Raw genomic sequence first — 23,755 nt, forward strand, 5'->3', positions numbered from 1 at the left:
ACACAGCTTGGGTTTCACTTCTTGTTCCCCAGGGAAAGTGTTCCTTGGCGGGAAAACAAGATCCTATATAGGTGTTTCACCGCAAGGAAATCCTTGCGGAGTCAATTCGTCAGCTTCAGGAGTGAGATCGTGTGTGGACTACGCTACTCCAGTTCCTTGTTTCCAGGACCTTGCCACGGACCTTGTTCTAGTTCCAAGCCTGCCTTGTTCCCCGGACCTCGCCACGGACCTTGTTCTTGCTTCTTGCTTCTTGTTGCCACGTATCAAGTCTTGTTTGCCAAGAATCTAGTTTGTTTTCCAGCCTTGTTGTCAAGCTCCATTGGACTAAAGGACCTTGTCATTTCCCCACACTTTGCTTGGCAAAGTGTGTGTTTTGGTTATTGGATTATAACTTTGGACTCTAATATCACATATTGGACATTGTTTTCCTGGACTATATTTGACCTTTCCTGAAAGGTCTACTTCTGAACTATATTCTCCACTTGTTTTTATTGACTTTATATATTCCTTTAATAAAGATATTAGATAGATTCTGGTCTCTGTGCATGGTTATTGGTGCTCTGCAGCCTGGGTCCTGACAATGTCTAACAACAAATTTGATAGAAAAAGTGATTCAGTACGCGGTAATGCTACGTAGTAATTACTGTATTTATGAATTTAGTACCAAATCATCATAATGTATTGAAAACATTGACTACAAAAACATTGACAACTAAAAAGCAGACTGCGTTGGATAATCCAGAATGTTGGATAAGCGAATGTTGGATAAGTGAGACTCTACTGTATTGAATAGAACTGGGCACAGGAACTTATTGAAAGCCCTACTGAATTCAAAATATGCTACATTCACAGCATTCCCTGCATCTACCAAGCTTGTATCTTTATCAAAAAGAGATAAGATCAATTCACCATGACTTGTTTTTGAGAAATCCTTATTGAACTTTAGTGATCACAGCATTCTTTTCTAAGCGATTACAGCATTCTTTCCTCTGTAACAATCTGCTTCAGAGTCTTTCCAGGTACAGTAGAGTCTTGCTTATCCAACCTTCACTTATCCAACATTCTGTATTATCCAACACATTCTGCCTTTTAGTAGTCGATGTTTTCAATACATTGCGATGTTTTGGTGCTAAATTCATAAATACAGTAATTACTGCATAACGTTACCGTGTATTGAACTGCTTTTTCTGTCGATTTGTTATAAAACATGATGTTTAGGTGCCAAATTTGTAAAGTCATAACATAATTTGACATTTAATAGGCTTTTCTGTAATCCCTCCTTATTATCTAACATTTTTGCTTATCCAACATTCTTCTGGCCTGATTATGTTGGATAAGCGAGAGTCTACTGTATTGATGTCCGTCTGAATGGACGGTAATTGCTTGGGTTCTCTTTTTTCCCCCTTCTTGAAGATAAGGACATTTGCCCTCCTCCAGTCTGCTGGGACTTTTCTCGTTTTCCAAGAATTCTCAAAAGTTATTGCCAGTGGTTCTGAAATGACTTCTGCTAGTACCTTCAATACTCTTGGATGTATTCCATCTGCCCCAGGAGACTTGAATTTGTTTAGACTAGTCAGGTAGATGACTTCTTTACTTATTTTGGTATGCATGTCCCCTATCGCCTCATCCGCCCCATGTTGTCTCCTCTGCATTATGCTTTCCGCCCATTCCGTTTCAATAGGCCGCAGACGTTGGGGTGGAGCTGTAGGTTTAGAGCCAAACGACTCATGAGAGAAATCCATGCCAAACATAAGGCTTCCCTCTGTGTTGTATTGTTAACCATTTCCTTCTTTCCTTTTAGACCTTAGCAAGAGACTCAGTGCAAAATTATTATATTAATATCATAACATACAGAAGAGACTTAGAATTTGAAACACACCTTTTTCTTCAGGCTAAACTAGATTAATTCTCTTTAAATATGTGAAGAAACCCCAAGTGTTAATATGAGACTGAATACAAAAACACACACACACTTCTGTAATAATTTTTCTATTATTTATAAGTTATAAATAGGACAAGAAATATCCAGTACACATTTATGGATGGAAAACAATTTCATAAAAGAAAACCCCCTACCACATACATAGAATTACATAATACACAGGGCTATTAGTCATGAATCAACCCATTCCCACACTTCTCATCAAACATTTAAATATATTTTTAACCCTGAATTAACAGGACAGGAAATATCTGCAGTAACCAGTATTCATCAGTGGATTAAAAACTTGAAATATGTTAGCTCTCAAAATATTAACATTTATGCTTAATTACACATTTCATCAAAGAAAATTGATCACGTTTGTGCTTTTCCTGCATGACAGGGGGTTGGACCAGATGGCCCATATGGTCTCTTCCAACTCTATTATTCTATGATTCTAGGTTATTATTTCCCCAAATACCATGGCTTTGTAACTCGGTGTTTCTAAGACAAAGATTCATTTCCTCTCTGATGTAAAAGAATAGAATTTGTCTTACTCCAGCTCTACCAGCACTCTGAAGAATTAAATAGTTGTTCCCCTGTGCTGGATGCTTAATGTGAAGTGAAGTGAAATGAATCTTCTGACAGACGCTCTTTTGATGCTAATCATTTTGGTTGGTGAACTGCATGAAGTATTCTGATTGAAGCTCCTTCCACACTCCAAGCGTATAAATTATTTCCCCCCTGTGTTAGCTGCATACTGACAAAGAACATTGCTTCTGACTGAAGCTCTTTTCACTCTTGAGCATTTAAATGTTTTTTTTCCAATTTCATGTTTACGAAGGGTTTGCTTCTCATTAACACTCTTTCCACTCTCTAAGCATATGGTTTCAATTTGTCTCCTGATGATGAACAAGGACTGCCTTCTGACTGAAGCTCCTTCTAGACTCTTAAGTATTAAAATGGTTTCTCGTCTGTGTGAGTTTTCTGATGATGAACAAGGCCTGATTGCTGACAGAAGCTCCTTCTACATTCAGGGCATTTAAATGGTCTCTCTCCTGTGTGAGCTGAATGATGACGAACAAGGTGTGACTTCTTTCAGAAGCTCTTTTCACACTCAGGGCATTTCTCTCCTGTGTGAGTGGCCTGATGACAAGCAAGGACTATCTTCCGTTTGAAGCCCTTTCCACATTCTAAGCATCTGAATGGTGTTTCTCCTGTGTGAGTTTTCTCGTGGCGAAAAAGGTTTCCCTTCTGACTGAAGCCCTTTCCACACTCTAAGCATCTGAATGGTGTTTCTCCTGTGTGAGTTTTCTCGTGGCGAAAAAGGTTACCTTTCTGACTGAAGCCCTTTCCACACTCTGAGCATTTAAACCGTCTCTCCCTTTTGTGACTTGCCTGATGATAAACAAGGACCGACTTACAGCTGAAACTCTTTCCACACTCCAAGCAATTAAATGGTCTCTCTCCTGTGTGAATTTTCTGGTGGCAAACAAGGTCTTGCTTCTTAATGAAGCCCTTTCCACACTCTGAGCATTTAAACGGTCTCTCCCCTGTGTGAGTTGCCTGATGATTAACAAAGCATGTCTTCCAACGGAAACTCTTTCCACACTCCAAGCACTGAAATGGTTTCTCTCCTGTGTGAGTTTTCTGATGGCGAACAAGATTACTCTTCTGATTGAAGCTCTTTCCACATTCTGAGCATTTAAACAGACTCTCCCCTGTGTGAGTTGCCTGATGACTAACAAGGAGAGTCTTCCAGGTGAAACTCTTTCCACACTCCAAGCACTGAAATGGTTTCTCTCCTGGGTGAATATTCTGGTGGCGAACAAGGTCTTTCTTCTTAATGAAGCCCTTTCCACACTCTGAGCATTTAAATGGTCTCTCTCCTGTGTGAGTTGCCTGATGATAAGCAAAGCCTGTCTTCCAACGGAAACTCTTTCCACACTCTGAGCATTTAAATGGTTTCTCTTTTGTGTGAGTTTTCTGATGATGAACAAGGTTTGACTTCTGAAAGAAGCTCTTTCCACACTCTGAGCATTTAAATGGTCTTTCTCCTGTGTGAGTTGCTTGAAGATGAACAAAGCCTGTCTTTGAACAGAAACTCTTTCCACACTGCAAGCATTTAAATGGCTTTACTCCTGTGTGAGTTGTCTGGTGGTGAACAAGGTTTGATTTCTGACTGAAGTTCTTTTCATATTCCAAGCATTTAAATGGTTTATCTCTTGTGTGAGTTTCTTGACAAAAGGTAGGTCCTTCCTTCCAATTAAAATTCATTCCATCTTCCAAATGGAATTTTGTCTCCTCTATTTACATGGTTTGAGAACAAGAAAAGTGTGACCATGTTTTGAAAAGAAAAGGTTATATTAGGTTAATGTGTATACAAATCACAAAAGGCATTTAGTTGAGACAGCCCTTTCCCACAGCCCTTTCCAACACTGGCAGTTAAGAGAAAGTGTCTTTTTTCTTTGCTCTAAATATTATACTAAGATATAAGCCTCAAAGTAAATTTTAACACAACCCAAGTTTCTTGCATGGCCAGGAGTGCCTTGCACATTTAAATTTTGTGCACCAATGTCTCCTGTTCCTTGAAAACCCAGATCTGTGCATGGTCGTCCATGCCTTAGTTACATCCTATTTGGATCAGTATAATCACTCTACTTGGGGCTGCCTTTGAAGATTCTTAAAAACGTTAGCCAATCCAAAGAGCTACAGTCCGACTGTTTACTAAGGCTGGTTACAGAGAGCACACAAGTCATTTGTTGTCATGCCTCCACTAGCTGTCAATTTGTTTCCAGACACAATGTGAATTGCTGGTTATGATCTATAAAGACGTATATGGCTCAGGTCCATGTTATTTGACTGATTGTATCTCCTTGTTCAAACCTATCTGGGCGCTAGGATACCCAGAAGTCTTTCTCTCACTCCCACCACCGTCACAAGCATAGCTGGTGGATGGAAAATTACCATGTGCCTAAATTTCATATAATTTGGCAACCCCAACAAAGTGCCAAATCTTTTCTTGGGCTGCCACTAATGTGGGATATGGAATGAGATTGTATTCTATGGCTTCAAAGGAAAAGATCTGAAACGCTGGATGATTTTTAGAACTTGTAAACTGACTTGGTTAACTAGAAACATAATGGAGCTTTACCCAAAGATGACACAATCCCTAAATTCTCCTCCATGAGTTGCTGGTGCAAGGCTTTTTGGCTTGGATCCAAGAGGGTCCACTCCTCCTCTGAGAAATCCACAGACACGTCTTCAAAAGTCACCTGAGGCCAAAAAAAAGTTATCTGCAAAAAGAAAATGCCATCCAAATCAGAAAAACAGACCATAATCAAATCATAATTTCATGACCGTATCTCCTATCACAAACCTACACGATCCCTTCGTTCATCAGGGGAAGCTCTCCTGTCCCCACTCCCGATATCCCAGACCCGCCTTGTAGGAACAAGGGAGAGGGCCTTTTCTGCTGTGGCCCTCCGACTGTGGAATTCTCTGCCCGCTGAGATTAGGCAAGCCCCCACACTAGCAGCCTTCAAGAAAGACTTGACAACATGGCTCTTCCGCTGTGCTTTTGGAGAGTAACCATTTTATATTTCTTTTCCATTGCTCCCTCTAATATCTATCCTCCAGAATACCCCACTCCCTTATGACCCTGTTCACTGTGGTTTTTATTTTTATGTCTTTCTCACCCCGAGTTTTAACTTAATGTTCATGTGGTCTGCCCTTGTTTTTATTGTCTCCTTGTTTTATTTTGTAATGGATATTATTTACTGTATTGCTTATTGTATTGTGTTGTGCTGTTCTTTTATATGCTGTTTACATTGTATTGTTTTGGGCATGGCCCCATGTAAGCCGCCCCGAGTCCCCGTTGGGGAGATGGTGGCGGGGTATAAATAAAGTTTTATTATTATTATATTATTATTATTATAATCAAGGGACAAGGAGACTCGCCTTCCCCTCCCCTCCAGGGATCCTGCTGCCTACCTGATCTGGTCCTGCAGAATCTCGTCTTAGAAGAGAATCATGAAAGGTTGTGCAACTATCAATTCCCCATGTTTCACTGCCTGTAAAAGAGAGGAAAGACATCAGGGAGGGTGAGATCAGTCCCTTTTCCAGGCTACCCCACAGTTCCTTCCCTCAGAAGCCTGCCACTCTCCCCTTGCCCCATGACCCTCTTTGAAACTCCCTCCTTAGATTTTGGTCCCAGGTCTTTAATGTGGACTATTTGGTTTTATGTGGGTGTTGCGACCTAATCCCAGGAAATGTAGAGGGTTGACTGTATTTGTGCCAATGAAGCCAGGAGCACATTCACCACCATAAACATCCAGAGAGAAGCAACGGAATCAAGTAACTTTGAAAGTGGTAAAAATAAATATTGTAGGGAAATGTCTCTGTCAACAGCATTCTTAAGCTCCCAGGCTCCCCAATTTTTTCCAATTCACACATCTCAGACATTTCAGGTCTACTCAAAAGGAGGTGAGAAAGCAAGAAGGACCACCATCATCCCTTACCAACTGTGACATATTCTCCATTTACAGTCTGGGCAACGCGCATGGTGTCTGAAGGAGACTCCTCCACCTGACTGGTCTCATCTGGAAAACAGTTCTGCACCTAAACAAGCAGCACGGATGACAAAGAAGAAGAAAGATTAGAAAAGGAGGGAGGGCTCTCTTTCTGCAACCTGTTCCAGACCGCTTGGATTATGGTTGGGATGCAAGATGGTTTTCTTTATTCTGTAGAAGAATCTGTCTTTCCTCGATTTTGGTGTGGGAATTGTTTCTTCATTTGGGCATTGCACTCTGCTTCAGGACTACTGCTGGGAAGTACTTTATGTAATCCTGGGGTTGTCATTTGGGGATACCCTAGAGGGGCTCTCGGGGTAAGTAACCTGAGTCTGTATATCTGTTCTTTCAGGTCCCTATTGAGTTATCTCTACCTGTGAATGACATACAGTTTCTTATGGAAGGAAGATTCAGAAGTGGTTCAACCAGTTGCTTCCTCTGAAATACATAGCACTGGAATTAATACATTCCTTTTACATCACTGGTTCTCAATGTGGGGTCCCCAAATGTTTTTGGCCTAACAGTTTACCAGCTATGAGGATTTCTGGGAGCTGAAGGCCAAAAACACTTGGGGACTCCAGGTTTAGAACCACTGTTTTAAATCATTTTGGCCTGAGGTGCTTAGAAGAGTTTTACATGATCCTTCTAAAGAATTATTCTTGGTTCCTTGAAACTACAAGATGACCCCCCCCCCTCTCTCACCTGGGGCTTCTCCCGCTTCCTCTCCTCTTCCTGACTCAGGAGGAATCCTTCAGCCAAAGCTACGGCCTGGGAACTGGTCTCTGCCCCACATTCCCTCACCCAGCGCTCCATCTCCGCAGGAAGGACGGCCAGGAACTGCTCCAGGAGCACCAGGTCCAGCATCTCTGCCTTGGAGTGCTTCTCTGGCTTCAGCCACAGGTGGCAGAGAGAGTGGAGGCGGCTGCAAACCTCCCGGGGCCCCAAGGCCTCCTCGTAGCGGAAATGCCGGAAGTGCTGGCACTGAAGGTCTGAATGGACGGGTTTGCTCTTCTGGTCTTTCCTCCAAGGGTCCTCCCAGAATGCTCTATTGTTCTCTGCCTCAACAGCAGAAGGAAATACTTCTAACTGGGTGGCAGCAGGCTCTTGCCCCTCCATCTTTGTTCTGTGCGTCTAGAATGCCTCCAGACTGGAAGAAGATATTCTCCCCTCTCCCAACAGGTGATATTTAAAGGGGACGAACTGATAGAACTGGTAAGGCCTACAAAACAAATGAGATAAATAAAATCATGTTAATATTGTCGAGGCGGGATAACATTTTGTCATGAATGTTGAATGGAGGACTGGCTTTGTGATCTGGAGAAAAAGGATTCAGGAGGAGGGTCCCCTCCTTCTCACAGAGCAACATTGTCTCCTGTAGTCCTCTCCCTTCTTCAGTCCCTTGAACAGGTGTGGGGAAACCTGTTCAAGGGACTGGGAGTTAAGGCTCTTCTGGACTCTTGGACCAGTTCTTAAACACACTTCTGGAATGAGCTTGGTGTATTCCAAGTAGACTGGAACGTACTTAGTCCTAATCCTTTTTTATACTGCTTTTAAACCACTTCATTGGATGTGTTGCAATAGCAGATTCCCAGACTAATTTAGTCTTTAAGCCTTATTTTATTTTGTTGGTTATTTAATATATAATGTTTGTTTTACTTAAGTGATGTTTGTTTTTACTGTTCTAATGTAGCACAAATCCTATGTAAAATCATACATTTTTTTGACATTAATATTGAAATCTGAAATATATACAGAAAGTATATATTTGGGCCCTTTTCTCAGGCCCACCTTTTTCTCACCATCCTATCCTTCCTCCTTCCCTCCCTCCCTCTTTCTCTCCCTCCTTCCTTCCCTTCTACTCTGTTATCCTTCCCTCTTTCCTCCCTGCTTCCCTATCTCTCTTTCTCCTTCCTTCCTTCCCTTTGGTCTTTCCTTCTTTCTCTCTTTCCTCCCTCCATCCCCTTCCACCCATCTTTTCCTCCCTTTGTTCCTTCTCTTTTTCCTTCCTCCTTTCCTCCTGGGGGATGTTGAGCTGGGAGAAGAGACAGTTGAGAAGGAACATGAGAACCAAGATTTAAAAGGGTTTTCCATTGATGAGGAGGAGCTAGGGAAGGGGGAAACTCAGTTTCTGCTGCTCTAGAGACCAGGGCACAAGGGAGCCATGGGTTACAATGGCAGGGAAAGAGGTTCAACTGAAAATATTAGGGAGAACTTCCTGAGAGTAAGAGCTGTTGGAGAGCGGCATAGACTGCCTCTGAGTGTGGTGGAGTCTCCTTCTCAGGTGGCTTTTCCACAGAGACTGTCTTTGCGGAGTGCTTTGATTGTGCCTCTCTGCATGGGAAGGGGTTGGACGGGATGGCCCTTGGGGGGTCTTTTCCAGCTCTAGGATTCTATATAAGGAGTAGACAATATGGGGTCTCACGGAGACACTTTTTCTCTCCCATTCCATCTCTCCTATGCCATCAGCTGGGGGCCCCTCCCACCATCACCAAAGTTTCTCACAGAGATACTTTTTTATGAAAGTTTACTACATTGTGGATGCAACTACCATTCATCATAGTGTGAAGGCAACAGTTTGACTGTGATTTGTAATCACTTATCTGACATTCATATTTATTTATTGTACAGTACAGGCCGGGCTCCATCCGAGGGAAAGGGCTGTGGCGCAGACGGGAGAGCAAGCCAGCTGCAATTAGCTGCAATGAATCGCTCTGACCAGGAGGTCATGAGTTCGAGGCCGCTCAGAGCCTATGTTTGTTTGTCTTTGTTCTATGTTAAAAGGCATTGAATGTTTGCCTATATGTGTAATATGAGTCCCCTTCAGGGTGAGAAGGGTGGAATATAAATGCTGTAAATAAATAAATAAATAAATAATACAGCTGATGCTCTGAGGCCAGAACAAAGAGGGGGAGCCAGGAAGACAGTTTCATCTTGTCCTCTATGCCATCAGTTGGAGGCCCCTCCCTCCATCACCAACTGATGCTCTGGGGCCAATATACAATATAATAATATACAATAATATATAAACTGGGTTGCAGTTAAACGTCAAGAAAACCAAGATCATGGCAACTACACCTATTGATAACTGGCAAATAGAGGGAGAAAACATGGAGGCAGTGATAGACTTTATATTTCTAGGCGCGAAGATCACTGCAAATGCAGGCTGCAGCCAGGAAATCAGAAGACATCTACTTCTTGGGAGGAGAGCAATGGCCAGCCTCGATAAAATAGTGAAGAGCAGAGACATCACACTGGCAACGAAGGTCCGCATAGTGAAAGCAATGGTATTCCCCATAGTAACCTATGGATGCGAGAGCTGGACCATAAGGAAGGCTGAGCGAAGGAAGAGAGACGCTTTTGAACTCTGGTGCTGGAGGAAAATCCTGAGAGTGCCTTGGACCTTGGCAAGAAGATCCAACCAGTCCATACTCCAGGAAATAATGCCCGGCTGCTCACTGGAGGGAAGGCTATTAGAGGCAAAGCTGAAGTATTTTGGCCACATCATGAGGAGACAGGAAAGCTTGGAAAAGATCATGATGGTGGGGGAAATGGAAGGAAAAAGGAAGAGAGGCCGACCAAGGACAAGATGGATGGACGGTATCCTAGAAGTGACTGGCTTGACCTGGATGGAACTGGGGGCGGTGACGGCCGACTGGGAGCTCTGGCATGGACTGGTCCATGAGGTCATGAAGAGTCAGAGACGACTAAACAACTAAGCAGCAATATATAATATAACATATTGTAGATACATATAATAATGATAATATTATAGTGTAATGCAATATAATACAGTTAAACCCTTCTTGTCTCCCGTCCACCATCCCATCCTGACCAAGGCCAACCCTTTTGGGATCCAAACGTTTCCTTCAGTTTCAGAGAAGGGAGAAACCCTTCCCTCCCGGCCCTCCCCGCCTGAGGCCCCCAAGGGAGAGATTCGCCCACTCCTGCCCTACAACCTTGGCTGTGTCTTCCTCTTCCCCATCCTCTGGGGATCCTTCCCAATCCTTTCCTAACCTGCTTCTCTGGCGGCAGACGGCGGAGGGTTCGTTTGTTGAGCCAGCCTTGCTCTGCCCTCCTCCAAGCACTCCTCTCCCCCGTCGGAGGACCCCTGCAGCCCAGGCCTCTTCCGGTGCCGCTCTAGGAAGAGACGCGCCCACCACTGGCAGGAAAAGGCAGGGCTTGGGCTTCCTATAGGAGGCCCTTCCTTCCGTCTTCCGCTCTAGGAACCCCTCTCGGTTGCTTTAACCGTTCAGAGAAAGACGCAGCGACCGAAGCCTGGCCTCTTCTCCTCAGGAAACCTCTCTCCTTCGGGAATGTAAGAATGCAAACACACCTATGATCTTGATTAAGAAATAATACTCTCAATACTAATAGTATGATCGCTGTCGGATCCCCTGGGGTGGCCTCGCAGCCCTGACGGGGCCCCAGGGTGTCGCGAAGGCCTTTCTAACCTTCAAAAGGCCCTTCAGTCCGTGTCCAGAGTGACAGGTGGCGTGAGGCCCTTTCGGGGAAGGAGGAGGAGGCGCTCAGGCCCAGGCCGGGCTCCGTCCGAGGGAGAGGGAGGGCTCAGGCCGAGGGAGGGGAACCAGCACCCTCTTCCTTGGCCACACTCACCGCCTTCTGCGCCCAGGCCAGGCCTCCTTCTTTCCATGAGTCAAGACATGGCTGCCCTCCTTAACTTTTCAATATTCTCATATTAAATACTATGATCATGTTTCTATTTCCTAGATTTTAATTTACACATTGTATTATTTTTAGTGTTTGCTCTTTGCGGTGAAGAAGCGGGATATACAAACTACTGCTAATAATTTATTATTATTAAATAAAACATTTATAATAATAACTTATATTATTCCCTTCCACTTGCCGTCCTGCCCCCTAAACCTGTTATCAGTGATGGACTGGATGAGGGCAAATAAGTTGAAACTAAATCCAGACAAGAGAGAGGTACCCCTGGCCAGTCAGAAGGCAGATCAGGGTGTGGGGTAACAGCCTGTGTTGGATGGGGCCCTACTCCCCCTGAAAACACAAATCCGCAGTCTGGGAGAGTGCCTGGACTCATAGCTGACCCTGGATCCTCAAGTGTCGGTGGTGGCCAGGAGCACCTTTGCACAATTAAAACTTGTGCGACAGCTGCGCCCGTCCCTTGAGACGCTAAATCTGGCCACAATAGTCCTCTCCTTAGTCACATCCCGTTTGGACCACTTTTAGAGCAAAGGCTAGATGGCCATCTGTCGGGTGCTTTGAATGAGATTTTCCTGCTTCTTGCAGGGGGTTGGTCTCTTCCAACTCTATGATTCTATGATTTAACTGCAGCGCTCTCTACGTGGGGTTGTCTTTGAAGATAGTTCGGAAGCTTCAACTGGTTCAGAGATCGACAGATTATTAACAGGAACCCCATACAGGGAGAGATCCACTCCCATGTTGCAGCAGCTCCACTGGCTGCCTATTTGCAAAGTGCTGGTCATTACCTTTAAAGCCCTAAATGGCTCGGGTCCAGGCGATTTTCCCCTTACAAACCAGCCTGGGTACTGCAGTCAGCAGAGGAGGCCCTGCTCTCGGCCCCACTCCCATCTGAAATACGGCTGGTGGGAACGAGAGAGGGTCTTCTCCGTGGTTGCCCCCCACCTCTGGAACTCCCTCCCTGAAGAAATAAAACTGCCCCCTCCTCTCTTACAAAAAAGAACTTAAGCCCTACTTCTGCTCACTAGCATAAGGAGAGGAGGGGGATTAGATAATGAGAAATCACTACCGGGCCCCTGGTTGAGAACTATTTCGGACTTGTACTCTCTTAGTCCATGCCACCCCAATGACCATTGTTTGACTACACTACACAACCAACCCACACTGTTTTGTGAACTCTAGTTGGCTGCTGTAAATCAATGTGGATATTTGCTTAGATTTCATGCTATTAGAAAATTTTGTTTGACTATGTCTACTTTAATTTATTGATGTTAGATTTAATTTACTGATGGTAGGTTTTAATTTGATGTTAGGTTTTTAATGTGTTTTTTTCATATGCGGGGTTTCCAGGTGATTTTATGTCACTATTTCTTTGTTTTATGAAGGCATTGAATGTTTGCCGTTGGTGTTCTGTGAAATTTGCACATATGGGATTTTCTGCGCATGTGCAGAATTTTGGAACCTTCTAGAACTCTAAGAGTGAAACATTTTGGCAGAGGCACCGCCAACACTCCCCAAGTAGAGTATTGCCCAGTGGGCGGGGACTAGCCTCAGTTCCCAGCTGCCAGGCAGCAGCTGGTGTACTGTGGCATGAGCATCACAGAGAGGTTGGAGGGGTTGTGCGAATTTCACAGAACACTACTCAAAGAAACACAGCTACAGGTAAGCAACTATTTCTTCTTCATGGTGCTCTGTGAAAATCGCACATATGGGAGACTACTAAGCTACTCACCTAAGGTGGCTAGTCATGCCACACATGAGAAGAGAACAGCTCTCCTGAAGGCCGCATCCTTCTTTGCCAAGATGTCCAACTTGTAATGCATGGCAAATGTCAGCGAAGAAGACCATCCAGAGAGTGCAGGGCCACCTGGGGTGAGGATGGGTTCTAGCATTAGGCCGGCAAGGAAATGTCTTGGCACATGTGGAACCTCAAGACTACCTTAGGTAGGAAAGTGACATCAGTCCTTAGCACCACCTTGTCGTGGAAGCGCAGGTACGGAGGATCCGCCCTAAATGCACACAACTCGCTAGCTCCTCGTGCCGAGGTGATGGCTACTAGAAATGCATGTTTTGCGAGAGAGATGTGAGATGTCTCTGGAAGCCATTGGCTCGAAAGGTGGCTTGGAGAACTGCGAAAGGACTCGCTTCAGACTCTAAGCCAGAGGCAGAGGCGCTGCTGGAGGATGCAAGTTCCTGAATCCTCTCAGGAATAGTTTGATCAGAGGGTCTTGAAAACAAGACTGGCCCAGAAGATCCTTCCTGTACCAAGACAGGGCAGCCATGTAGCACTTTAGTGAAGTGAAGGAGAGGCCTCACCTGGAAAGATGGACCAAGAAGTCCAGGATTACAGATGTAGAGGTCATCATAGGGTCTAGTCCTTTTGGTTCGAGGAACTTCTGGGACTTAGCCCATTTGTACCTGTATGCTTTTTTTTGTCAAGTCTTTTTGAGCTGCCTGAAGGATCACCCTCACTGGTGAGGAGAGGTGCTGTGGGGCCTGAGGCGTAGGGTTTCCAGGTCTGGGTGCATGACCTGGCTGTCGGGGGTTGTAAGGAGATCCAGGGCAATCCTGAGTCGAAAGTATTCCCCCCCCCCCCAGCCATTCTCCACAGCGGCGCAATGGGGTCACCATGGCACCATCAGAATGCAGTCTGAATTGTCCATTATGATCTGGTCCAGGCGTATTGAAATGCGTCCCCCAGACACCCCGGAGAAGTGTGCGGATGAAGTCTGGCTCAGAAGTTGGGGCACTCTCCCTTGTAGGGGCTGAATTAGCACACAGCTCAGCTGGCGGGCAGGTGCCCTGGAGCTAGTACCTGCTCATAAAGGAGTGCTTTCAGCCTGGACTCCGTTTTTTCGGGCCTGAGGAGTGAATCCTTGGCAGACTTCAGGAATATTCCCCTCCCCCAAACAAAGGTGGCACTTAGAGTGCCCATCCAACTCCAGGAGCTTGCCCCCACATGCCCCACATTTCTTGAAAAAGCCATGTTGACTGGCCTGCTAGTGAGGTAAGATGTTCCAGGGCAGCAATGGGGAGGGGGAAGTTCGAAGTCCAGTATCCTGTCTGGGTCAGGTGATAGAAGAGAGGCTTATAGAGTTGTCTTTCAGTATGTGCGATTTTCACAGAGCACCACAAAGAAGAAATTAAAAATCCACCGAACGGTAGTATTGTCCAGCCTGCATTCTACTAGTTTCTTGAATACAAGATCATGGGGGACCTTGTCAGACTGACTGAAATCAAGATATGTTATACCCACAGCATTTCCTACATCTACCAAGCTTGTAACTTTAAATTGATGTTTTTAATTAATGTTTTTTTAAATTGTATTTGTTTTGAATATTATGTTTTCTAGCATCTAATGATGGCTGATTGTAAGGCCGCTCTGAGTCCCCCCTCAGGGGTGAGAAGGACGGGATACAAATGTCTGAAATAAATAAATAAATAAATAAATAAATAAATAAAAGGGGAGATCAGTCTGGCATGACTTGCTTTTGAGAAATCCTTGTTGAATTTTAGTGATCACAGCATTCTTTTCTAAGTGATCTCAGACTGCCTCCATAATGATCTGCTCAGACTCTTTCCAGTTATCGATGCCAGGCTGACTAGATGGTAATTGTTTGAGTTTTTTCCCCTTTCTTGAAGATAGGGACAATTGTTCTCTTCCAGTCTGCTGGGATTTCTCTCGTTCTCCAAGAATTCTCAAAAATGATTGCCAATGGTTCTGAAATTACTTCCGCTAGTTCCTTCAATACTCTTGGATATAGTCCATCTGCCCCTGGAGACATCAATTTGTTTAGAGTAGCCAGATAGACAACTACTTTACCTATTTAGGGTTGCACATCCTCTTTTTTCCTCATCCACCCAATATTGTCTCCTCTGCATTCTGCTTTCCACCTGCTCCCTGTTTCAATCGGCCACAGACATTGGTGGAGCTATAGATTTAGAGCCAAATAACTCACAGAGATAAATCCATTTCAGTGAGTTATTTGGCTCTAAATTTATAGCTCCACCCTAATGTCTGTGGCCTCCCTCTGTGTTATATTGTTAACCATTTCCTTCTTTCCTTGAGACCTTAGCAAAGAGACTCAGCAAAATTAATATCATAACATACAGAAAAGACTCAAAATTCTAAACACGCCTTTTTCTTCAGACTAAACGAGATTAATTCTCACTTACATATTTTAAGAAACACCAAGTGTTAATTTGAGATTGAATACACAAACACACAAACACATATGTAATAAAATTTCTATTATTTATAAGGTATAAATAGGACAAGAAATATTCACAGTAACCAGTACACATGAATTGATGGAAAACAATTTCATAAAAGAAAAACCCCTACCACATAGAATTACATAATACACAGGGCTGTTAGTCATGAATTGAACCCATTCCCACGCTTCTCATTAAACTTCTCAATTAAATATATTTTAACTCAGATTAACCGGACAGGAAATATCTGCGGCAACCAGTATGCATCAGTGGATTAAAAACCTGAAATATGCGTTAGCTCTCACAATATTAACACTTATGCTTAATTACACATTTCATCAAAGAAAATGGATCAGGTTTGTGCTTTTCCTGCATGATAAAGAGTTGCGCCAGATGCTCCATATGGTCTCTTCCAACTCTATTATTCTATGATTCTAGGTTATAATTTCCCCCAAATACCATGTTTGAAACTCGGGGTTTCCAAGATAAAGATTCATTTCCTCAGATTTGTCTGAGTAAGTTGTCTTACTCTGACGACTTAAATAATTGTTCCCCTGCGTTGGATGCTTGGTGTGAAGTGAAATGAATCATTTGACAGAAGCTCTTTTGATGCTAATAATTTTGGTCGGTGAATTGCATGAAGTATTCTGACTGAAGCTCCTTCCACAAGCCAAGTGTATACAATATTTCACCCCTGTGTTAGCTGCATAATGACAAAGAACATTGATTCTGACTGAAGCTCTTTCCACTCTGAGCATTTAAATGTTTTCTCTCCAGTGATACATATTTCATGCTTACAAAGGGTTTGCTTCTCATTAAAGCTCTTTCCACTCTCTAAGCATATGGTTTCAATTTGTCTCCTGTGTGAGTTGCCTGATGATGAACAAGGACTGCCTTCTGACTGAAGCTCCTTCTAGACTCTTAAGTATTAAAATGGTTTCTCGTCTGTGTGAGTTTTCTGGTGGCGAATAAGGTTTGCCTTCCGATTGAAGCCCTTTCCACACTCTAAGCATCTGAATGGTTTCTCTTCTGTGTGAGTTTTCTGGTGGCAAACAAGGTAACTCTTCTGATTGAAGCCCCTTCCACACTCTGAGCATTTAAACGGTCTCTCCCCTGTGTGAGTTGCCTGATGATTAACAAAGCCTGTCTTGCAATAGAAACTCTTTCCACACTTCAAGCAATTAAATGGATTCTTGTCTGTGGGAGTTTTCTGATGGCGAACAAGGTGTCCCTTCTGATTGAAGCTCTTTCCACACTCAGAGCATTTAAATGGTCTCTCTCCTGTGTGAGTTGCCTGATGACTAACAAGATGTGACTTCTGGCAGAAGCTCTTTCCGCACTCTGGGCATTTAAATGGCTTCTCTCCTGTGTGATTTGCCTGATGACAAGCAAGGGCTATCTTCCGTTTGAAGCCCTTTCCACACTCTAAGCATCTGAATGGTTTCTCTCCTGTGTGAGTTTTCTGGTGGCGAACAAGGTCTTGCTTCTGAATGAAGCCCTTTCCACACTCTGAGCATTTAAACGGTCTCTCCCCTGTGTGAGTTGCTTGATGATTAACAAAGCATGTCTTCCAACGGAAACTCTTTCCACACTCCAAGCACTGAAATGGTTTCTCTCCTGTGTGCGTTTTCTGATGGCGAATAAGATTACTCTTCTGATTGAAGCCCTTTCCACACTCTGAGCATTTAAACGGACTCTCCCCTGTGTGAGTTGCCTGATGACTAACAAGGAGCGTCTTCCAGGTGAAACTCTTTCCACACTCCAAGCAATTAAATGGTTTCTCTCCGGTGTGAATATTCTGGTGGCCAACAAGGTCTTTCTTCTTAATGAAGCCCTTTCCACACTCTGAGCATTTAAACGGTCTCTCCCCTGTGTGAATTGCCTGATGATGAACAAAGGATGTCTTCCAACGGAAACTCTTTCCACACTCCAGGCACTGAAATGGTCTCTCTCCTGTGTGAGCTAACTGATGAATGACAAGTTGCACCTTTTGATAGAAGCTCTTTCCACACTCTGGACATTTAAATGGCCTCTCTCCTGTGTGAGCTAAATGGTGACGAACAAGATTTGACTTCTGGCAGAAGCTCTTTCCACACACTGAGCATTTAAATGGCTTCTCCCCTGTGTGAATTTTCTGGTGGCGAACAAGGTCTCTCTTCTGATTGAAGCCCTTTCCACACTCTGAGCATTTAAATGCTCTTTCTCCTGTGTGAGTTGCCCGATGATGAACAAAACTTGTCTTTGAATGCAAACTCTTTCGACGCTGCAAGCATTTAAATTGCTTTACTCCTGTGTGAGCTTTCTTGTGGCGAACAAGGTTTGATTTCTGATTGAAGCTCTTTTCACACTCCAAGCATTCAAATGGATCATCCCTTGTGTGAGTTATTCCATCTTCCAAATGGAATTTTGTCTTCTCTATTCACATGGTTTGAGAACAAAGGAAGTGTGACCATGTTTTGAAAAGAAAAGGTTATATTAGGTTAATGTTAAAAAGTATACAAATCACAAAATGCATTCCCACAGCTCTTTACAACACTGGCAGTTAAGAGAAAACGTCTTTTGTCTTTGCTCTAAATATTATACTAAGATATAAGCCTCAAAGTAAATTATAACTCAACCCAAGTTTCTTGCATGGCCAGGAGTGCCTTGCACATTTCAATTTTGTGCACCAACTTCACCTGCTCCTTGAAAACCCAGATCTGCGCATGGTGGTACATGTCTTAGTTACATCCCATTTGGATTACTACAATCACTCTACTTGGGGCTGCCTTTGAAAAAATTTAAAAACTTTGGCCAATCAAAGAGCTACAGTCAGACTGTTAATTAAGGCTGGTTACAGAGAACACACAAGTCATTTGTTGCCCTGGCTCCACTGGCTGTCAATTTGTTTCCAGACATAATGCGAATTGCTGGTTATGACCTATAACGACCTATATGGCTCAGGTCCAGGCTATTTGACTGATTGTGTCTCCTTGAACAAAACTACCTAGATGCTAGAATCCTCAGAAGCTCATCTCTCAAAATAACCATTGTCTAGAATTCATCTAATTTGGCAACTCCGCCCCTGTTCCAGTTCTTTTCTTGGGCTGACACCCATGTGGGATATGGAATGAGATTGTTTCCTATGGCTTCAAAGGAAGAGATCTGAAACATTGGATGCTTTTTAGAACTGATTTGTTTAACTACAAGCGTAATGGAGCTTTACCTAGAGATGACACAAGCCCTAAATTCTCCTCCATGAGTTGCTGGTGCAAGGCTTTTTGACTTGGATCCAAGAGGGCCCACTCCTCCTCTGAGAAATCCATAGAGACATCTTCAAAAGTCACCTGAAGACAAAAAAAAAGTTATCTGCAAAAAGAAAATGCCATCCAAATCGGAAAAAACAGGCCATAATCAAGGGACAAGGAGACTTGGCTTCCCCTCCCCTCCAGGGATCCTGCTGCCTACCTGATGTGGTCCCGCAGAATCTCTTCTTCGGGAAGAATCATGAAAAGTTGTACTACTGTCACTTGCCCATGTTTCACTGCCTGTGAAAGGAAAGACATCAGGGAGGGTGGGACCAGTCTCTTTTCCAGGCTGCCCCACAGTTCCTTCCCTCGGAAGCTTGCCACTCTCCCCTTGCCCCATTTGAAACTCCCTCCTTAGGTCTTTAATTTGGACTATTTTTTTACGGGGGTGTTGTGACCTAATCCCAAGAAATGTAGAGGGTTGACTATTAGTTTCTGTATTTGTGCCAATGTAGCCAGGATCACATTCACTACCATAAACACCCAGAGAGAAGCAAAGGAATCAATTAAGTTTGAAAGTGGCACAAATACGTATTGTAGGCAAATGTCTCCTGTCAACAGCATTCTTAAGCTCCCAGGCTCCCCATTTTTTTCCAATTCACACATCTCAGACATTTCAGGTCTACTCAAAAGGAGGTGAAAAATCAAGAAGGACCACCACCATCCCTTACCAACTGTCATATATGCTCCATTTCCAGCCTGGGCAACACACATGGTGTCTGAAGGAGACTCCTCCACCTGACTGGTCTCATCTGGAAAACAGTCCTGCACCTGAACAAGCAGCACAGATCACAAAGAAAAAGAAAGATTAGAAAAGATTTCTGCAACCTGTTCCAGACTGCTTGGATTATGGTTGGGACTGAAGACTGGTTTTATTCATTCTGTAGAGGAATATGTCTTTCCTTGACCTTGGTGTGGGAATTTTGCCTTCATTCATTCATTGCCTTCTGCTTCAGGACTTGATCTGAAAACTGCTGAGAAGAAGTACTTTATGTAATCCTGGGATTGTAATTTTGGGGATACCCTAGAGGGGCTCTCAGGCTGAGTAACCTAAGTCTATATCTGTGCTTTCAGTCCCTATTTAGTTATCTCTACCTGTGAATGACATACAGTTTCTTATGGAAAGAAGTTTCAGGAGTGGTTCAGCCAGTTGCTTCCTCTGAAATACATAGCACTGGAATGGTTAATACGTTCATTTTACATCGGTGGTTCTCAACCTAGGATCCCTAGATGTTTTTGGCCTAACAGTTTACCAGCTATGAGTATTTCTGGGAGCTGAAGGCCAGAAACACCTGGGGGCCCCAGGTTGAGAACCACTGTTTAGAAGTGTTTTCTATCATCCTTCAAAATAATTATTCTTGGTTCCTTGAAAGTACAAGATGAACCTCTCTCTTACCTGGAGCTTCTCCTGCTTCCTCTCCTCTTCCTGACTCAGGAGAAAACCTTCAGCCAAAGCCACAGCCTGGGAACTGGTCTCTGCCCCACATTCCCTCACCCAGCACTCCATCTCCGCAGGAAGGACGGCCAGGAACTGCTCCAGGAGCACCAGGTCCAGCATCTCCGCCTTGGAGTGCTTCTCTGGCTTCAGCCACAGGCGGCAGAGAGAGTGGAGGCGGCTGCACACCTCTCGGGGCCCCAAGGCCTCCTTGTAGTGGAAATGCCGGAAGCGCTGGCACTGAAGCTCTGAATGAAGGAGTTTGTTCTCCTGGTCTTTCTTCCAAAGGTCCTCCCAGAGTGCTCTATTGTTCTCTGCCTCAACAGCAGAAGAAAATACTTCTAACTTGGCGGCAGCTGGTTCTTGCCCTTTCATCTTTGTTCTATGCATCTAGAATGCCTCCAGACTGGAAGAAGATATTCTCTTCTCTCCCAACAGGTGATATTTGAAGGGGACAAACTGATAGAATTAGTAGGGTCTACAAAACAAACAAGATAAATAAAATAATGTTAATATTGTCAAGGCGGAATAACATTTTGTCATGAATGTTGAATGGAGGATAGGCTTTGTGATCTGGAGAAAAAGGATTCAGGAGAAGGGTCCCCTCCTTCTCACAGAGCAACATTGTCTCCTGTAGTCCTCTCCCTTCTTCAGTCCCTTGAACCGGTATGGGGAAAAGCCTCCAGAGAAGGAGACTCCACCACACTCCAAGGCTGTCTATGCCGCTCTCCAACAGCTCTTACTCTAAGGAAGTTCTCCCTAATACTTTCGGTCAAACGTCTTTCCCTGCCATTGGAACCCATTGCTGTCTTGTGCCCTAGTCTCTAGGGCAGCAGAAAGTCAGTTTTCCCCCTCCCTCTCACCTCCTCCTCAATGGGAAACCCTTTTTAATCTTGAATCATGGTTCTCATGTTCCCTCTCAACCGCCTCTTCTTCCAGCTCAACATCCCCCAGGAGGATGAAGTTCAACAGGGACAAATGCAAGATACTTCACTTTGGCAGAAAAAATGGAAATCAAAGATACAGAATGGGGGACGCCTGGCTTGACAGCAGTGTGTGCGAAAAAGACCTTGGAGTCCTCGTGGACAACAAGTTAAACATGAGCCAACAATGTGATGCGGCAGCTAAAAAAGCCAACGGGATTCTGGCCTGCATCAATAGGGGAATAGCGTCTAGATCCAGGGAAGTCATGCTCCCCCTCTATTCTGCCTTAGTCAGACCACACCTGGAATACTGTGTCCAATTTTGGGCACCGCAGTTGAAGGGGGATGTTGACAAGCTGGAAAGCGTCCAGAAGAAGGAGACTAAAATGATCAAGGGTCTGGAGAACAAGCCCTATGAGGAGCGGCTTAAAGAGCTGGGCATGTTTAGCCTGCAGAAGAGAAGGCTGAGAGGAGACATGATAGCCATGTACAAATATGTGAAGGGAAGTCGTAGAGAGGAGGGAGCAAGCTTGTTTTCTGCTGCCCTGGAGACTAGGACACGGAACAATGGCTTCAAACTACAGGAAAGGAGATTCCACCTGAACATCAGGAAGAACTTCCTCACTGTGAGAGCTGTTCGACAGTGGAACTCTCTCCCCAGGGCCGTGGTGGAGGCTCCTTCTTTGGAGGCTTTTAAGCAGAGGCTGGGTGGCCATCTGTCGGGGGTGCTTTGAATGCGATTTCCTGCTTCTTAGCAGGGGGTTGGATTGGATGGCCCATGAGGTCCCTTCCAACTCTACTATTCTATGATTCTAGGAAAGGAGGAAGGAAAGAAAGAGAGAAGGAACGGAGGGAGGAAAAGAAGAGTGGAAGGGAATGGAGGGAGGAAAGACCAAAGGGAGGGAAGGAAGGAAGGAAGGAAGGAAGGAAGGAAGGAAGGAAGGAAGGAAGGAAGGAAGGAAGGAAGGAAGGAAGGAAGGAAGGAAGGAAGGAAGGAAGGAAGGAAGGAAGGAGAAAGAGAGATAGGGAAGCAGGAAGGAAAGAGGGAAGGGTGACAGAGTGGAAGCAAAGGAAGGAGGGAGAGAAAGAGAAAGAGGGAGGGAGGGAAGGAGGAAGGATAGGCCGGTGAGAAAGAGGTGGGCCTGAGAAAAGAGCCCAAATATATACTTTCTGTATATATTTTATATTTCAATATGTCAAAATATGTAGTATTATTTTACATCGCATCCTGGTCAAGGCCAACCCTTTTGGGAAAGGGCGGGGAGGGGGCTCGGGGAGAAACCCCTCCCTCCCGGCCCACCCTGCTTGGGGCCCCCAAGTGAGAGAGTTTCCTCCCGCCTGCCCTACAACCTTGGCTGTGTCTTCCTCTTCCCCATCCTCTGGGGATCCTTCCCAATCCTTTCCTAACCTGCTTCTCTGGCGGCAGACGGCGGAGGGTTCGTTTGTTGGGCCAGCCTTGCTCTGCCCTCCTCCAAGCACTCCTCTCCCCCCTCGGAGGACCCGCTGCAGCCCAAGCCTCTTCCGGTGCCGCTCTAGGAAGGGAACGAGCTCACCACTGGCCGGAAAAAGCGGGGCTTGCGCAATAGGAGGCTTTTCCTTCCTTCCGTCTTCCGCTCTAGGAACCCCTCTCGGTCGCTTTAACCGTTCAGAGAAAGACGCAGCGACCGAAGCCTGGCCTCTTCTCCTCAGGAAGCCTCTCTCCTTCGGGGATGTAAGACACTCCGTGAATGCAAACACGCCTATGATCTTGATTAAGAAATAATAGCCTCAATGCTAATAGTATGATCGCTGTCGGATCCCCTGGGGTGGCCCCGCAGCCCTGACGGGGCCTCTGGGTGTCGCCAAGGCCTTTCTGACCCTTCAAAAGGCCCTTCAGTCCGTGTCCAGAGTGACAGATTGCATGAGGCCCTCCCTCAGGAATATTTAGGAGCCCGCGATGGCGCAGCAGATTAAAGCCTCGTGACCAAAAGGTTGGGTTGCTGACCTGAAGGTTGCCAGGTTCGAATCCAACCTGGGCAGAGTGCGGATGAGCTCCCTTTGTCAGCTCCAGCTCCATGCAGGGACATGAGAGAAGCCTCCAACAAGGATAGGCCGGGCTGTGGCACAGGCTAGTTAGCAGCCAGCTGCAACAAATCACTCTGACCAAGAGGTCATGAGTCCGAGGCCAGCCGTGCCTGCTTTTGTCTCTGTCTCTGTCCTATGTTATGGCGTTGAATGTTTGCCTTATATGGGTGCAATGTGATCCACCCCGAGTCCCCTTCGGGGTGAGAAAGGCAGAATATAAATACTGTAAATAAATAAATAAATAGTAAAAATATCAAAACATCTGGGCGTCCGCTGGGCAACATCCTTGCAAACGGCCAATTCTCACACCAGAAGCGACTTGCAGTTTCTCAAGTTGCTCCCGACACAAAAAAAAGAGGAGGACCGCTCTCACTTGGTGAAGCTGGGAGACACCGGCTCGGACCCCTGGCCTTTGACCTGTGGGTCCCGCAAGGTTCTATTCTTTCTCCTATGCTATTTAACATCTACATGAAACTACTGGGTGAGGTTGATATCGAGCTATTTTTTGCTATCTCCTTGCCAGGATCCACGGACCCACAGCCGGGAGAGGAGCAGGAATTCCCTTCTAGAAGGGAATTCCTATAAAAAAATAGCTTGATATCAAGGTCATCCGGAGTTTTGGAGTTGGGTGCCATCTCTACGCAGATGGCACTCAA

At 44.9% G+C, this 23,755-nt stretch overlaps 2 protein-coding genes across 7 annotated transcripts; both read right to left on the reverse strand.

Moving 5' to 3' along the window:
• Positions 1-1,981: 1,981 nt before the first annotated feature.
• On the reverse strand, positions 1,982-10,639 carry LOC100553793 (zinc finger protein OZF). Of its 5 annotated transcripts, none has more exons than XM_062973413.1 (6): positions 10,507-10,639; positions 7,195-7,711; positions 6,442-6,541; positions 5,915-5,994; positions 5,076-5,196; positions 1,982-4,227 (listed from the first exon to the last, which is right to left on the reverse strand). In XM_062973413.1, exons 2-6 carry the CDS (start codon positions 7,606-7,608, stop codon positions 3,020-3,022), a joined length of 1,923 nt encoding a protein of 640 aa, XP_062829483.1. In that variant the 5' UTR covers positions 7,609-7,711; positions 10,507-10,639; the 3' UTR covers positions 1,982-3,019. The 5 variants fall into 5 exon arrangements, with proteins under 5 accessions (XP_062829483.1, XP_062829481.1, XP_062829482.1 ...); XM_062973411.1 differs by having other exon boundaries at positions 5,076-5,217; XM_062973412.1 differs by having other exon boundaries at positions 5,076-5,217; positions 10,449-10,603.
• Positions 10,640-15,413: 4,774 nt separating this feature from the next.
• LOC100553594 (oocyte zinc finger protein XlCOF6) lies at positions 15,414-23,047 on the reverse strand. 2 transcript variants are annotated; one of them, XM_016996373.2, is made up of 6 exons: positions 22,444-22,978; positions 20,074-20,590; positions 19,349-19,448; positions 18,838-18,917; positions 18,596-18,716; positions 15,414-17,805 (listed from the first exon to the last, which is right to left on the reverse strand). In XM_016996373.2, exons 2-6 carry the CDS (start codon positions 20,500-20,502, stop codon positions 16,319-16,321), a joined length of 2,217 nt encoding a protein of 738 aa, XP_016851862.2. In that variant the 5' UTR covers positions 20,503-20,590; positions 22,444-22,978; the 3' UTR covers positions 15,414-16,318. The 2 variants fall into 2 exon arrangements, with proteins under 2 accessions (XP_016851862.2, XP_008116192.2); XM_008117985.3 differs by having other exon boundaries at positions 17,678-18,716; positions 22,444-23,047.
• Positions 23,048-23,755: the final 708 nt, after the last annotated feature.

The sequence above is a fragment of the Anolis carolinensis genome, chromosome 2, assembly GCF_035594765.1.
Source record: "Anolis carolinensis isolate JA03-04 chromosome 2, rAnoCar3.1.pri, whole genome shotgun sequence".
In the NCBI taxonomy this organism is placed as follows: domain Eukaryota; kingdom Metazoa; phylum Chordata; class Lepidosauria; order Squamata; family Dactyloidae; genus Anolis; species Anolis carolinensis.

Coding starts and splice junctions, on each gene's coding strand:
- LOC100553793 (XM_062973411.1), bottom strand. CDS start 7,608: ATGGAGGGGCAAGAGCCTGCTGCCACCCAGTTAGAAGTATTTCCTTCT. Junction 5,218..5,914: donor ATTCTGCAGGACCAGATCAG/GTAGGCAGCAGG, acceptor TTCTTTTTGCAG/ATAACTTTTTTTTGGCCTCA. Junction 4,228..5,075: donor AGGGATTGTGTCATCTTTGG/GTAAAGCTCCAT, acceptor CCATGTAAATAG/AGGAGACAAAATTCCATTTG.
- LOC100553594 (XM_016996373.2), bottom strand. CDS start 20,502: ATGCATAGAACAAAGATGAAAGGGCAAGAACCAGCTGCCGCCAAGTTA. Junction 18,717..18,837: donor ATTCTGCGGGACCACATCAG/GTAGGCAGCAGG, acceptor TTTTGTCTTCAG/GTGACTTTTGAAGATGTCTC. Junction 17,806..18,595: donor AGGGCTTGTGTCATCTCTAG/GTAAAGCTCCAT, acceptor CCATGTGAATAG/AGAAGACAAAATTCCATTTG.